The 17,324-nt window shown below is 43.5% G+C and overlaps 1 protein-coding gene across 1 annotated transcript in view; it reads left to right on the top strand.

Moving 5' to 3' along the window:
- Positions 1–242: 242 nt before the first annotated feature.
- Positions 243–17,324, top strand: part of LOC140493878 (mucin-6-like) — a 385,697-nt gene continuing 368,615 nt past the window's right edge. Inside the window, exon 1 of the mRNA XM_072592872.1 lies at positions 243–333. Within this exon, the coding sequence (XP_072448973.1) occupies positions 243–333 (91 nt within the window). The remainder of the gene's footprint in view (positions 334–17,324) is intronic.

The raw sequence follows: 17,324 nt of genomic DNA on the forward strand, positions 1-17,324 counted from the left end.
CATTATTAAAGGAATGATTGAAGTGTTCTCCGTGTCAAATGTTTCTGCTTAACCGTGATTGTAATTCTGCTTCAGTGCCCGTTCGTGCAGTGATCTGTAATCACACTGCCTTGGTTTAGGGAGAACATTGTGTATTTTCCATGCAATAAAGGCAGGGGCAAGCGTGTCCAGTTGCTGTGAAATTTGCTTTGAACATTCTGAGACTGGGTGTGAACAGGAACTTTCTCATGCTCACTGGAATAATGAAATCAAACGACATTGGCATCATATTGTTGAAGCACAGCCGCAGGCTACGTTACAATAACGAGAACTGCAGAAAGCGACTGCAAGTTGGTAAGAACACGTCAATGAACAGATACAAATGAATGCGTACATTAGTGATGTCTCTGGCTAACTTTCACGTCCACTTGGCAGCCAGTCAGGCTGAAGTACTGAGGGAGAGGGACTCAGCACCTCCCTGTACAAGTGACTGCAGATACACATGTTCTTGGAAAATAACTATACCTATCCCCTGTATACTCATCTCCCAGCTAATTGCACAAATCAGGAGTGATGGGCAATTTTGAATGGAAGTAGACTATTTTGCTGCGATCTGTTCCCAAAACCATATACTCCCTTGTCCATCAAAAGTCTATCTAAGTCAGTCTTAATTAAATTCAATGACCCAGTCTCATTTCATTGGAACACAAGAATTTTCAGGAACAGATAAAGACCATAGACCACATAAGTTTGTATTTGATAGATTAGTTTCACTCATCCACTTCACCATACCCTTCCATCCACACTCTTTCTTTAGAATCATATTTAATTTTTCTTAACTCATCTCCACTCTGCTTCTCTGGCAAGGTCAGCCAGAGGTTCTATTTAAACTATCAAAGTCATGAATGCTTCAGATACTCCTGATGTTCTTCATCTTTAACTTCTATCCTGAGAGTTTAAACTATCAACATGGCAAACAATTTCCCTGCACCAACTTTAACAGTTGTCTACATAATCTTCAAACTTCACTCGGCTGTTTCCTGTTTCAACCAGTTAACATTTAAATGATACAATTTTCCTGAAAAGGTGGACACTAAGTTTGACACCATCAATTTATATGGAAACAAATATTAACTATTAAATTTTTGATGGAAACTATTTGGAAAGAAGAATTATCATCCTCTAAATCATTTGTGATAAGCTAATATCACACACTCACTGGTTGTGAAAGTGTCTGATTAACTTTTTTTATGGTAGCAATGTAATAGTTTATGGAACCATATCTCAGTTATGAGAGGGTGATCAACTGTCTAAGCATTAGGTAACTTTTTTGTGCAAATAACTGAAAATATTGTAATTTTGAACAACCTGTGGTCTATTTTACAAACATTTCTTTAATTCTTGATATAAAAGGTCACATTAACCGAGAGTGAATGAGTTGCTGTCACACAACTGACATACAGATGGGGGAGTCAGATGTTCTAAGATACATACCCAGGATTCTGCTGGGCATGGTCATAACCTTGCACTTGAGTGGCACAAATATTACTTACAGCTTGTCAGCCCAAGTCTGGATATTGTCCTGATCTTGTATTTGAACATGGACTGCTTCAGTATCTGAGGAGTTGTGAATGATATTGACTGTGTGCAATCATCAGTGAACTTCTCCACTTCTGACATTATGATGGAGGAGAGTTTATTGATGAAGCAGCCGAATATGGTTGAGTCAAGGACACTACCCTCAGGAACTCCTGCAGAGATGTCCTGAAGCTGGGATGATTGGCTTCCAAAAACTACGACCATCTTCCTATGTGTCAGAAATAACTCCAACGAGCAGAGTTTTCCCCTCTTATAACCATTGATTCCAGTTTTGCTAAGGCTCCTTGATGACAAACTCAGTAGAACGCAGCCTTGATGTCAAGGACTGTTACTCTTACCTCACCACTGGAGTTCACCTCTTTTGTCCATGTTACAATGAGGTCAGGAGCTGAGTGGCCCTGGCAGAACCTAATCTGGGCATCACTGAGCAGGTTATTGCTGAGCAGGTTCTGCTTGATAGCCCTGGAAATGACACCTTCCATCACTTTAATGGTGATCAAGAGTACTCTGAAGGGGAGTAATTGGCCGAGTTGGATTTGTCCTGCTTTTTGTGTAAGGCCATCCCTGGGCAATTGTTGTGTAGACACTAATAGTGTAGCTGTACTGTAACAGCTTGGTTAGGGGAGTTATTAGTATTGGGAGCTTTACCACTTTATTTTTGTTTGATTATCCTTTTTGGTTTGGAGCTGGGAACCATGAGCTGAGAGCTGAAAGTGACCTTTGTATTGTGAGCAGCAACTTGTTTGAAAAAAAAGTACAAAGAAACTTTTATTTGCAAATGAGGCCAGGCCTGGAAGTTAATTGTAGATTGATTCTTATTCAAAGAATGCTCTATAGACATGTCAGTTCTAGAAAGGTGTTATGCTCAAACACATGAGAGATGTTGAATGTATTTTATGAGCAAGGCATTTTAAATACAGGATCAATAATTTTTGGGAGAAAAGAAAAGTGTACAAAAACCAAAATAAAGAATTTCTTGGCAAGGTCAACATTTATTATCCAGACAGGAGAGCAAATTGTCCTAAAGTGGTGAGACATCTTCCTGAGTCATGTGGTGAGGGTACTGCCAAGATGTTGTCCAGCAGAGTCTCCCAAGATTTTGATCTAAGGAAGCTGAACCAATAATAACTATGATTAGAATTGTAAGTGACTTGGAGAGAACGTTGGAGGTGCTGGTGGTCCCACATGTCTGGCACTTGTTTTTCTAAGAGTAAGAGGTCAGGAATGTGGAAGATGCTATCAAAGAAACTTTGGCAATGGAATTTAATAAGCATCCCAACAAGTCTTAACCCACCACCATTCTCCCCTAACAGATGAGACCTGCTCAGCACTCAATAGCTTTCCTGTTAATTAAACTTACTTCCTCCAAATCAAAGGTATTATCAAGGGCCTCCGCACAGACTTGAGTTACAAATGCCTCTACGAATGTATGTGCAACAATTCTTGTTCTCGTTCTATTCAGGTTGTCTGCCTGACCTCATTTTTACTGATACATTAATAACTGGAACAGAGACATTTTCTGCTGTCAGCTTGTGCTTGAACATCACAACTTCCAAGCCACCTTCCTGACTTGGAAATATATTGCCATTCCTTCAATGTTTCTGGGTCAAAATCCTCGATTTTCTTCCCTAACAACATTGTGGGTGTCTCTATGTGCAGTGGTTCAAGAAGGCAGCTCACTGTTACTTTCTCAAGGGCAATTAGGGACACCTACATCCCATGAAAGAGTTTAATAAGTGAATTGCCTTTGCTTCAATTCGTCTCTCACTTGCTTGCCTTTCCTTCCTTGACTTCTCAGTGTCTATTTCTGGGGATAGACTGACACCAAAAATCCATTATATATCCACACGCTCCCATAGCTCCCTTGACAACACTTCCTCACCCCTGCATTCTAGAAATACTCCTTCCATGTTCCCAATTTCTATGTCTTTATTTAAGTTTGTCAGGTCAATGACAGGGGCTATTCTTGCTGGATCAAAAAGAAGACTTATCAGAAACATTGATGTGGAAAGTAAGAACACAGCTTTCATCATGTTGCCTATTTTCTACTTCTGCTCTCACCCCTTCCCCATGCACCCACCTCTGTAGGGATTCCCTTGACCTTACCATCCATCCATAGCATTCAATCTGTTATCCTCCCCTATTTACACTATTTCTAGCATGATACCACAACCAAATGTTTCTCACCCTCCTCCCCAGGATGCTGATCCCTTTAATCTGGGATATTCTGGTCTTCTCAACTACCTTCACACTCCCCGACTTTCCTATTACACCTTTCCATATAAACACATCCTGTCCTTTCAGCTCATTCCAGGGCATAGATTTGAGTCATTTCTAAATAGTATTTAAACAGACGTTAATGGAACTGAACACCATGTAACCACCAGAATGCACCTCACCTTTGTCCAGGGGTAGGGAACATGCGGCCTTCTCGGTCATTGTGTGTGGCCTTTTGAATGAATCCAAATTTTGCAGAACAAATCTTTTATTTTTTATTAATATGGTTTTTATCGTCCTTTATTATTTTATTTTAATCTTAAAATGAATGTATTTTAAATACCAGAGAGTAATAGAAAATTCAACGAAATGATCCTCACAGACTGACTGCCACAATTAAAAAATTGGTAAGTCATAAGGGCTATTTCGACACCTGCTATGCTCACAACAAAGTCTTTAAAAGGTTAGTTAACTTTAGAATTAACATTTTTTTCATTTATTTTTAGTTAGTACATAGTAGTTAAATTTTTACAAAATAATGTGAATTTTAAAGAATATATAATTGAAGTTTCTTGGATGCGGCCTTATTAGATTACAACTAACACAATGCGGCCTTCCAACATGAAAAGCTTCCCCACCTCTGCCTTTGTCCTTATGAAGGACGGAAGCTCATTAATGAAGGAGATGGTGATGATCATTGAGGCTAGTCAACCACAATCACCTTCCTTTGTGCAAGGAATGATTTCGACCAGCAGAGAGCTCTCATCCCCATTCCCATTGAGTCCCATTGACTGCCACAACCAGTTGCACATGGACTGGATGTCAAGAGCTGTCACTCTCACCTCACTTCTTTTGTCCATTTTTGAACCAAGGGTGTAATGAGGTCAGCAGCCTGGTGATGCTGGTAGAGGCCAAACCGAGAACTAGCGAGGAGGCTAATGGTCGAAAGAAAATGAAGAATTGTGGATGCTGGAACTCAGAAACTGAAACAGAAATTGTTGGGAAATATCAACAGGTGAAGCAGCATCTGTGGACAGAAATCAACGTTAACTTTTCGGGTCCAGTGACCCTTCTTTGGACTGATGGTAGCTAGGAAAATGTTGGTATGCAAATGGAATGGGGAAATGGTGAAGGAGTAAATGACAAGTGAGGATGGAACGCAGAGAGAGAGAGAGAAAAAAGAACAAAGGAATGGGTAAAGGTAACCTACTGGAATCAGTAGCTGCTGATTGGGACTATTAATAGCTGACAATGGGTTGTTTGTGTTAGCAGACCATGTTATGACATGGCCTGATGTGTAGGGTTTGGTCTAACCACATGGGAGGAGGTGCTAACACCTTAAAATTATGGAACTTGAAATTGAGTCCAGAAGACTGCAAGGTTTCCAGGCGGAAGATGAGCAGCTGTTCTTCCAGCTTTTGTGCTCAGCTTCAGTAGATCAATGCAGGAAGTCTGAAACAGAGATGTTAGCCAGAGAATACGGTGGTAGGTTGAAGAGGCAAGCAATTAGAAGCTCAGGTTCTGTTCTGCTAAACAGAACATAGGTGAAGTAGTCAGACAGTCTACACTTTGTCTCCCCAATGTAGAAGAGGCCACATTATGAGCAGTGAGTACAGTAGACTAGATTGAGTGAAGTGCAGGTAAAGTGTTGCTTCACCTGGAAGATGCACCTTTTTTAAAATTCATTTGTGGGGCTTGGGCGTCACTGGCTGGCCAGCATTGATAGCCCACCCCTATTTGCCCTTGAGAAGGTGGTGGTGAGCTGCCTTCTTGAATCGCTGAAGTCGGTTGACCCACAATGTTGGTAGGGAGGGAATTCCAGGATTTTGACCCAACGATTGTGAAGGAACGGCAGTATATTTCTAAGTCAGGGGTGTGAGTGGCTTGGAGGGGAGCTTGCAGGTGGTGGTGTTCCCAAGTACCTGCTGCCCTTGTCCTTCTAGGTGGAAGTGGATGTGGGTTTGGGAGGTGCTGTCTAAGGATCTTTGGTGAATTTCTGAAGTGCATCTTGTAGATAGTACACATTGCTGCTACTGAAGGGATTGAATGTTTGTAGATGTGGCACCAATAAAGTTGGCTGCTTCATCCTGGATGGTGTCAAGCTTCTTAAGTGTTGTTGGAGCTGCACCCATTCAGACAAGTGAAGGGTATTCCATCACACTCCTGACTTGTTCCTTGTAGATGGTGGACAGACTTTGGGGTGTCAGTAGGTGATTTGGTCGCCGCAGTATCCCTAGTCTCTGACCTGCTCTTGTAGCCACTGTTTTTATGTGGCGAGTCCAGTTAAGTGTCTGGTCAATGGTAGCCCCAAGGATGTTGACAGTGGGGGATTCAGTGATGGTAGTACCGCTGAATGTGAAGGGACGGTGGTTATAGTGTCTCTTATTGGTGATAGTGATTTTGTGGCTTGTTACTTGCCACTTGTTGGAGACAGTGAGGACTGCGGATGCTGGAGATCAGAGTCGAGAGTGTGGTGCTGGAAAAGCACAACAGGTTAGGCAGCATCCGAGGAGCAGGAGAATCAATATTTCAGGCAAAAGCCCTTCATCAGGAATGAGGCTTGTGAGCTGGTGAACTGAGAGATTGATGCCTTAAACGTTGATCCTCCTGCACCTTGGATGCTGCCTGACTTGCTGTGCTTTTCCAGCACCACACACTCGAGTCTTGTTACTTGTTGGCCCAAGCCTGGATACTGTTCAGATCTTGTTGCATTTGAGCACGGACTGCTTTAGTATTTGAGGAGTTGTGAATGGTGCTGAACACTGTGCAATTATCAGCGAACATCCCCACTTCTGACCTTATGACAGAGAAAAAGTAATTGCTGAAGCACGTTGGAGTCTTGCAGAGATGTCCTGGAGCTGAGATGTCTGACTCTCCACAACCACAACCATCTTCCTTTGTGCCGGGAATTACTCTGACTGGAGCCTTGGATACTGAGGAGGGATTCATCCCACTGGAGGTGGCAGAATTGGCGGTTAATGCTCCTCTGGATGTGGATGCTGGTGGGATGATAGATGGGGACAAAGGGGATGCTGTCACTGTTTTGAGAGGGAAGAGAAGGGGGTGAGGGCCAGAAGGGCTGGAGATGGGTTAGACCCAACTGACCTGTCAACCACGGGGGTGCTCGTTTGAGGAAGAAGGTGGACATTTCTGAGTTGCCCTTGTTGAAGCTGGCATCATCAGATCAGATTAGATTACTTACAATGTGGAAACATGCCCTTCGGCCCAACAAGTCCACACCGACCCACCGAAGAGCAAACCACCCAGACCCATTCCTCTATATTTACCCCTTCACCTAACACTACCGGCAGTTTAGCATGGCCAAATTCACCTAACCTGCACATCTTTGGACTGTGGGAGGAAACCGGAGCACCCAGAGGAAACCCACGCAGACACGGGGAGAATATGCAAACTCCACACAGAGAATCACCTGAGGCGGGAATTGAGCCTGGGTCTCTGGTGCTGTGAGGCAGCAGTGCTAACCACCGTGCCACCCACAGATGGATGGTTCTTGGTGTAGATGGGGGTGTCTGTTAGCTGTATCAACAAATCCTTGCAGCACATTTCTAAGCGTCTGGAACACATTGATGCTGATGGGTATTTGACCCAATTTGAAGTGTCCTGCTTTTTTTAGGAACAAAACCTACATTGGCAGTTTATCACCTTGTTGCAAAGATGCCAATGTTATACCTGTTCTTGATGAATGGCACAGCCAGTCCTGGAATATAATCCTGCAGTGTTACAGCTGGGTTCGTTGTTGAGATGCACAGTTCCAGTGTGCTTAACAATCATTTGATTTTATGTGATAGCAAGATATGAACACATTATTAACAAGCAAGACAATGATCTGGAGATTATTTGGGGAAATTGAAATCAACTAAACCAAAACAGCTTATATTACATCATAATGAATCATTAAGATTATAAAGCTGTGAGTAAGTAGAACCTTATAAACACGAGAAGCTTTTCTTCATAATTAGTAAAATATCAAGAACAAAATAATTGGTGTTTTTTTCTAACGTGAATAAAAACAGATAATTTTATTTATTAATGAGTATCACTTAACAAATCGACATCCATCAGTCAAGTGTAATAAACAGTTTGGATAGAATTATGTGCTTCCTATCTTGACATAATCATGCAACTTCTGTCACTGACTGTGCGCTGTCATCTTCCAACCAGTTCAATACAGACACAGAACCAGGAAGATTGTTGTGCTGTGTACTTTTAACACTACACCAGAATGGAGCTGACATTGAGTATTGACAAGCAATATATCATAGTATCATAGAATCCCTACAGTGTGGGAACAGGCCCTTTGCCCCAAAACAGGCTCTAATGTAATGAGGGGTACGTCAGGTTCCAAGTGATCGATTGGGATAGGGGAGTCCCTAGTCGAAGGCGCAGACAGACATTTCTGTGGCCAGCAGTGAAAAATCAGAACGGTGTGTTGCCTTCCTCGTGCCAGGAGCAAGGATGTCTCAGAGAGGGTGCAGAATGTTCTCATAGGGGAGAGGGATCAGCGTGAAGTCATTGTACACATTGGAACCAAAGACATAGGAAGGGAAAAGGATGAGATTCTCAAGGGACAATATAGAAAGTAAGACAGGATTTAAAAAGGAGGTCCTTGAGGGAAGTAATACGTGGACTACTCCCGGTGCTATGAGCTAGAGAGGGTAGCAATAGGAGGATAGAGCAGATGATTGCATGGCTGGGGAGCTGGTGTATGGGAGAAGGATTCACATTTTTGGATCATTGGAATCTCTTCTGGGGTAGAAGTGACCTGCACAAGAAGGATGGATTGCACCTGAATTGGAAAGGAACACTAATATACTGGCAGGGAGGTTTGCTAGAGCAGCTCAAGAGGATTTAAACTAGTAAGGTGGAGGGGTGCAACCCAGGGAGATAGTGAGGAAATAGATCAATCTGAGACTGGTACAGTTGAGAACAGAAACAAGTCAAACAGTCAGGGCAGGCAGACTCAAAGCAGAGATCAAGTTGGACTGATAAATTAAACTGCAATGCAAGAGGCCAAAAAGGGAAGGTAGATGAATTCAGGGCATAGTTAGAAATGAGGGACTGGGATATCATAGCATTTACAGAAATGTGAATCAGAGATGGACAGGACTGGCAGCTTAATGTTCCAGGATACAAATGCTACAAGAAGGATAAAAAGGGAGGCAAGAGAGGAGGGGGAGTGGCATTTTCGTTAAGGGATAGCATTATAGCTGTACTGAGGGAGGATATTCCGAGAAATACATTGAGGGAAGTTATTTGGGTGGAACTGAGAAATAAGAAAGAGATGATCACCTTATTGGGATTGTATTATGGACCCCCTAATTGTCAGAGGGAAATTGAGAAACAAACTTGCAAGGAGATTTTGGTTATCTGTAAGAATAATAGGATGGTTATGGTAGGGGACTTCAACTTTCCAAACATAGACTGGGACTATCTTGGTGTTAAGGGTTTAGATGGAGAGGACTTTGTTAATTGTGTTTAAGTGAGTTTTTAGATTCAGTATGTGGATGTACTGACTAGAGAAGGTGCAAAACTTGACCTACTCTTGGGAAATAAGGCAGGGCAGGTGACTGAGGTGTCAGTGGGGGAGCACTTTGGGGCTAGTGACCATAATTCTATTAGTTTTAAAATAACGATGAAAAAGGATAGACCAGATCTAAAAGTTGAAGTTCTAAATTGGAGAAAGGCTAATTTTGACGATATTAGACAAGAACTTTCAAAAGCTGATTGGGGACAGATGTTCACGGTTAAAGGGACAGCTGGAAAATGAGAATCCTTCAAAATGAGAAAACAAGGATCCAGAGAAGGTATATTCCTGTTAGGGTGAAAGGGAAGGCTGGTAGGTATTGGGAATGCTGGATGACTATAGAAATTGAGGTTAAGAAAAAGAAGGAAGTATATGTCAGGTATAGACAGGATAGATTGAGTGAATCCTTAGAAGAGTATAAAGGCAATAGGAGTATACTTAAGAGGGAAATCAGGAGGGCAAAAAGGGGACATGAGATAGTTTTGGCAAATGGAGTTAAGGAGAATCCAAAGAGTTTTTACAAATACTTTAAGGACAAAAGGGTAACTAGGGGGAGAATATGGCCCCTCAAAAATCAGCAAGGCTGCCTTTGTGTGGAGCTACAGGAGATGGTAAGATACTAAGCAAGTATTTTGCATCAGTGTTTACTGTGGAAAAGGACAAGGAAGAAAAAGTATGTAGGGAAATAGATGGTGACATCTTGAAAAATGTCCATATTATACAGGAGAAAGTGCTAGATGTCTTGAAATGCATAAAGGTGGATAATTCCCCAGGACATGATCAGGTATACGCTAGAGCTTTGTGGGAAGCTCGGGAAGAGATTGCTGGGCCTCTTGCTGAGATATTTGTATCACTGAAGGTCATGGGTGAGGTGCTGGAAGATTAGTGGTTGGCTAATGTGGTTCCACTGTTTAAGAAAGGTGATTAGGACAATCCAGGGAACTATGGACCAATGAGCCTGACGTCTATGCTGGGCAAGTTGTTAGAGGGAATCCTGACATTTGGAAAGGCAAGGACTGATTAGGGATAATCAACATGGCTTTGTGCATGGGAAATCATGTCTCACAACTTGATTGCGTTTTTTGAAGAAGTAACAAAGAGGACTGATGAGGTTAGATTGGTGGCGTGATCTATATGGACTTCAACAAGGTTCCCCATGGGAGATTGGTCAGCAAGTTTAGATCTCATGGAATACAGGGAAAACTGGCCATTTGGATACAGAACTGCTTCAAACATAGAAGACAGAGGGTGGTGGCGGAGGGTTGTTTTTCAGACTGGAGGCCTGTGACCAGTGGAGTGCCACAAGGATCGGTGCTGGGTCCACTACTTTACATCATTTATATAAATGATTTGGATGTGAGCATAAAAAAATGAAACTTACAGCACAGGAACAGACCCTTCAGCCATCCAAACCTGCACCAATCCACATCCTCTATCTAAACCTGTTGCCTATTTTCTAAAGATCTGTATCCCTTTGCTCCCTGCCCATTCATGGATCTGTCTAGATACATCTTAAATGACGCTGTCGTTCCCACCACAACCACCTCTTCTGACAAAGCATTTCAGGCCCCCATCACCCTCTGTGTATGGAACGTCCTATGCATATCTCCCCTAAACCTTTCCCCTCTCATTGTGAACTCATGACCCCCTAGTAATTGTGACCCCAACCTGGGAAAAAGCTTCTCTTCATAGAAAGCATCCTCCATACCAGTCAACATCTTGGTAAACCTCCTCTGCACCCTCTCCAAAGCATCAACATCCTTTTGGTAATGTGGTGACCAAAACTATACACAGTATTCCAACCGCAGCTGAACCAAAGTCCTATACAACTGTAACATGATCTGCCAACTCTTTTACTCAATACTCCGTCCAATGAAGGAAAGCATGCCTTCTTGACCACCTTATTGACCTGCATTACTATCTTCAGGGTACAATGAACCTGAACACCAAGCTCTCTCTGTATGTCAATAGGAGGTATAGTTAGTATGTTTGCAGATAACACCAAAATTGGAGGTGTAGTGAACAGCAAAGAGGGTTACCTCAGATTACAATGGGATCTTGGTCAGATGGGTCAATGGGCTGAAGAGTAGCAGATGTAGTTTAATTTGGATAAACACAAGATGCTGCATTTTGGGAAAGCAAATCTTAGCAGGACGTCTATACTTAATGGTAAGGTCTGAGGGAATGTTGCTGAACAAAGAGACCTTGGAGTGCAGGTTCACAGCTCCTTGAAAGTAGAGTTGCAGGTCTGTGTGTGTGTGTGTATGTGTGCGCACTATTTGGAGACTCCTCCCCCAGAAGGTAGCAGCAGTAGCAGCATCAGTTTTGTTGTTGGTGTTCAGTCTGGCTGCCCTAGAAAGGAGGCCTGGGTGGGTGGGGGGGGGCAGTGTTGGATGGGGTTGGGATGGGGGGGGGCAGTGTTGGATGGGGTTGGGGGGGGCGGTGTTGGACAGGGTTGGGGGAAAGGGGGCAGTCTTGGATGAGTTTGGGGGTGGGCGGAGGGTCAATTTTGGGGGTTGGGTGGGGGGGAAGTGTTTGGGTGGGGGCGGTGTTGGGGGTGGGAGGGTGTTGGGGGAAGGCAGGAGGGCAGGGTGGGGGGAGGCGGTGTGTTCCCTGCACAAAAACCATGCTGATTGTCCCTCATTTGGCCACACTTTTCCAAATACACATAAATCCTTTCCCTAAGAATTCTCTCCAATTGTTTCCCAACCACCTATGTGAGGCTCACCTGTCTATAATTTCCTGGATTATTCCTATTTCCCTTCTCGAACAGAGGAACAATATTAGCTACTCACCAGTACTCTGGGACCTCTCCAATGGCTAACGAGGATACAAAGATTTAGATTAGATTAGATTAGATTACTTACAGTGTGGAAACAGGCCCTTCAGCCCAACAAGTCCACACCGCCCCGCCGAAGCGCAACCCACCCATACCCCTACATTTACTCCTTACCTAACACTACGGGCAATTTAGCGTGACCAATTCACCTGACCTGCACGTCTTTGGACTGTAGGAGGAAACCGGAGCACTCGGAGGAAACCCACGCAGACACGGGGAGAACGTGCAAACTCCACAGTCAGTCGCCTGAGGTGGGAATTGAACCCGGGTCTCTGGTGCTGTGAGGCAGCAGTGCGTGCCACTGTGCCACCGTGCCAGCAATCTTCTCTCCTGCCTGTGTCAATAACCTGGGGTGGATACCATCGGGCCCTGGGGATTTATCCACTTAAATGCTCTTCAAGAGATCCAACACATCTTAAAATGTCCTAGCATCTTAATATGCTCCACACAAATCTCACACTCCTCCATATCCTTCTCCTGGGTGAATACCGATGCAAAGTGCTCATTTAGGATCTTGCCCAGATCCTCTGCCTCCAAGCACAGGTTCCTTCCTTTACCCTGGAGTGGTCCTACCTTCTCCCTAGCTATCCCCTTGCACCCATTCTGCTGCATCCTTATTTTTTTTATCTTTCTCTGTCTCTGCTGAGTAGATCAGTTCTGTTTAATTCCAAGTCCAGCCCATGTTGCGCTGTTAGAAGAAAATTAAGATGCTGTTTTAAAAAATGTAAATGTATCAATTCTTAATTAAAGGATAACTACTCAATTATTTTAAATCCAGTTTATAAAATCATGAGTCATCCATTACAGCTACTTGATTGTCAACACATGGTCTCAATTATTTATGACTACAATCTTCAATCATTCTTAGCTTTTCAAAAGCTGCACTATTAATTGCAAACACAATCCCATCACACAGCTGACCTCGCAAACCCTTCTGCCTTCCAACTGCATTGCTCCTAAACTACCCCCAAGTTGTGCTACCAAAAGGTCAAAGGAAATAAAGTTGCTGGCTGCATAACTGGGGTCATGATCAGGACTGCATAGAGTGGAGTCCCTCCAAGTTTCAGTGTGAACTGAAACAGTCTAGTGTATTTTCGGTGTCATGGTTTTTAAATTCCAATTCCAATTCCAATTTTATGGGCAACACGATGGCTCAGTGGTTAGCACTGCTGCCTCACAGCGCCAGGGACCCGGGTTCACTTACAGCCTCGGGTGACTGTCTGTGTGGAGTTTGCACATTCTCCCTGTGTCTATGTGGGTTTACTCCAGATGCTCTAGTTTCCTCCCACAATCCCAAGATGAGCAGGTTAGGTGAATTGGCCATGCTAAGTTGCCCATAGTGTCCAGTGATGTGTAGGTTAGGGAAAATATGGAGTAATATCATAGGTGAATGGGTCTGGGTGGGTTATTCTTCGGAGGGTCGGGGTGGACTTGTTGGGCCAAGTGGCCTGTTTCCACGCTGTAGGGATTCTATGAAAAGTTAAACTTTTTTCTCCTGCCATCTACAGATTCATTTCATAACATTCACGTGGCAAAATGCATGATTTAATGTTCAACTGAACTGGCAATAAATAAAGACGTTGGCATTTCTGTTCCTTTGTGTCTGCAATGTTTATAATGATGTTTTGCAGGAGCTGTCATTTCACGTCATTTTCCCTGATGAAGGCAGTGATGCCTCAGCTTTCCTGAAACAGAATTATTACGGTAAAACGCCTTGCTGCTCCCTCTTACTCTCTGCTCACATCTCCACCATCCGCTACCACAGTCCTCGATATGTACCCACTCACCAGTTTGTAACCTTCACTACACACACTCTCATGCACATGTGCACACACACACACATGCACACATCACATACACACATACATTTACACACACACATACCACATACGTTCATACACACACCACATGCACCCACATTCACATACACGTGCACACTCGTACACACATGCACACATTTGCGCACACACAGACCACATACACACAATTACACACACACAGACACACACACACATACATGGATATAGACTCATACACGCTCACACACACACATTCACAAACATGCATACGCATAGACATACACACACATACACGCACACATTCATACAGACACACACATACGCACACTCACACACACACATCATATCTTACAATCAATTCTTAACTGTAGGAAAATAGCTGGTATATTCTTCAGTTGCCCAAACCACAGGTGATAAACTAATTTCCCTGGCTGAAGGAGACACAGTTCCTGAGCACAACTCATGTGCACCTTGGATGGAAAGGTTTTTTTCATCACAGGCAAGGAAGAGTTCTCACTGTGGCAAGTGCCAACACTGAATGAGATGTTGTGCATATTTTCCACCTTTAAACTGTTTGTCATTTCGGATTTTTTACTTCAACAAATAAAGTGCCCGGGACGCAGCCACTTTTCTGTGTTTTTACTTCACAGGGAACAGAATCAGGCCAAATAGGTCTGCAATAGGAATGTCACTTAGTGGCTACAGAAGAACCTGAAGGGGTACGGGTGATAAGACAGTGGCTATGGTATGTATCGATTCCAAAGATGTTGATTAGATTAGATTCCATACAGTATGGAAACAGGCTCTTCGGCCCACCCAGACCCATTCCCCATATTTACCCCTGTTTTAAAGAAAGCCAAAAACAGTCGACCTCACACAAAATGTTATTGAAAGTCAACTGTAGAAAGCAGAAAACAAACAAAAGACCATCCAAAGATTAACCGGCAGTCTAAAAGGGCAAAGCAGCAACTTTTGCAACTGTAGTAAGGAAGAATGTTGTTCATGAGACACCACTGTAAGTGGCATTACTCAGACCGTAGGATTTTACCTGTCTGAGGATGTTTATTCAATGATGTCAGAGTCTTCGGTGCTTGTATTGAACAAGATTAACATTTTTGGCTCAGAATTCTCAAGTACCAAACCCAACTCCAGGAGCATATGATGTCTGGTTTCTCCAAATTCATTGAGGTACAAAAAAGTGGCTGCTGCTAAGGAATCCAAGATTGCGTTTGCTTTACAAGGTAATGGTTCTGCAAGAAATAATGCCGGAAACGACTCAGGGTCTCCCTGATCTAATTACCGTTTTTGGGTGGACAAAGAGGAGTGTAGTTTAAGATTCTGATGGGGTCAAACAAGTCATCTCTGGTTCCTAATGGTCTTAGCAATTATGTCCAATCAGTCAATGCAATTTGCATCTCCTTCTATTATGCAATAAACTATATCTCATAAGGCAAGTGCTTCAATTTGTTAGGACTCACCAGTGGTCCTTTACTCTACCATTGTTCAGTAAGCATTACATGAGCAGTTGGGAGAGAACGCATCTGGAGTGAGGCACTGCCCAAGTGAACGTGGGCATTTGGAGCCATGTGGAATTCAGTGCTAGAAGCTAAGGAGGGCACTGATACAAACAGAGCAAGGTTTCTGACACCACAAATGGCCTGAATGTACATGAGGGGAGCAAGAAAAAAGCAAGAACAGTAGTGATGGGAGATTCATTGGTTAGGGGAACAGAGATGCATTTCTGCTGACACAGACTTGACTCCAGGATGGTATTGCCCAACAAGTCCACACCGACCCTCTGAAGAGTAACTCACCCAGCCCCATTTCCCCATATTTACCCCTGACAAGTGCACCTGATACCATGGGCAATTTAGCATGGCCAATTCGCCCGACCTGCATATCTTTGGATTGTGGGAGGAAACTCATGCAGACAGGGGGAGAATGTGCAAACTCCACAAAGATTCGAGTTTGGCGGGAATCGAACCCAGGTCCCTGGCACTGTGAGGCAGCAGCACTAACCACTGAGCCATTGTGCCCACATGTTGGTTGAATAAGTGATGAGATCTTGCACCAGGTGTTCAGGGAGATCGGCAGTAGATTAAAAAGCAGTGCCTCAAAGGCTGTGATCTCAGGATTATCCCCGTTGCCACGTGCTAGCGAGGATCAAAATAGGAGACTACAGCAAATGAATGAATCGATCAAGAGTTGGTGTGAGAGGAAGGGTTTTAGATTCCTGGATCACTGAGACTGTTTCACAGGAGGTGGGGCCTGTACAGGCAGGATGGTCTGTTCCTGAAGCAGAATGGGACTAACATCCTTGTTGGAGCATATACTCGTGTTGTGGGGAAGAGTGCAGCAGGGGCAAGGGACAGAGTGTGTTAGTTCATTAAAGATACAGTATAACTTAGAAAAGGAACTAAGACAGAGCGAGTTCAGCCATGTGGTGTCTCAACAGAGTCAGCTGAAGCTGGATGGTCTCTACTTTAATGCCAGGAATATTAGCTTTAAGACAGATTAGTGGATCGACATTTGGAAATATGATGTTGCTGGCATCACACAGATGTAGTAGAGGGAGGGACAAGACTGACAATTTAATATTTGCAGGTATAAGATCTTCAGGCAGGACAGGGAGGGTGTAAAGAATGGAAGTGGTGTTGCATTATTAGTTAGGGAGTAAGAAGGAGGGATGACATCTTGGGAGGGTCATCAAATAAGGCTTTGTGGATAGAATATAGGAATACAAAGGGGTCAGTAACACTGTTAGTTGTGTATTATAGGCCTTCAAAGAGTCAGTGGGCAATTGAAGAGCAGATATGTAGTCAATTCTCTTATGTGTGTAAAAATAACAATGGGGAAACAGAAGCAAGGAAATCTCCTGCTGATTACCATGTACTATCCTCGCTCCAGAGATGAATTGGTACTCCTCCATGTCAAAAAAAAATCACTTAGGATGGCTGGGGGTGGTTTCAATGTCAACCACCAAGAGTGGTGGCAAGGTGGCTCAGTAATTAGCACTGCTGCCTTATAACACCAGAGATCCAGGTTCAATTCCAACTTCAGTGTGGAGTTTGCATGTTCTCCCCTCGTCAATGTAAGTTTTTTTGGGGTGCTACAGTTTCCCTCCTATAACTTCCACAATGTAGGAATTCTATGATTCTGTAAGTGGCCTTGACCGATACTGATCAAGCTGGTTGAGTTCTAATGGACATAGTTGGTAGATTGGGTATTTAGCAGGTGGTGAGGGATACAACAAGGGGAGAAACATACTGGACCTCATCCTCACCATTCTGCCAGCTGCAGATGCATCTGTCCATGACAGTATCGGTGAGAGTGACCACTGAACAGT

The sequence above is a fragment of the Chiloscyllium punctatum genome, chromosome 22 (genome assembly GCF_047496795.1).
Source record: "Chiloscyllium punctatum isolate Juve2018m chromosome 22, sChiPun1.3, whole genome shotgun sequence".
NCBI classification, from domain to species: domain Eukaryota; kingdom Metazoa; phylum Chordata; class Chondrichthyes; order Orectolobiformes; family Hemiscylliidae; genus Chiloscyllium; species Chiloscyllium punctatum.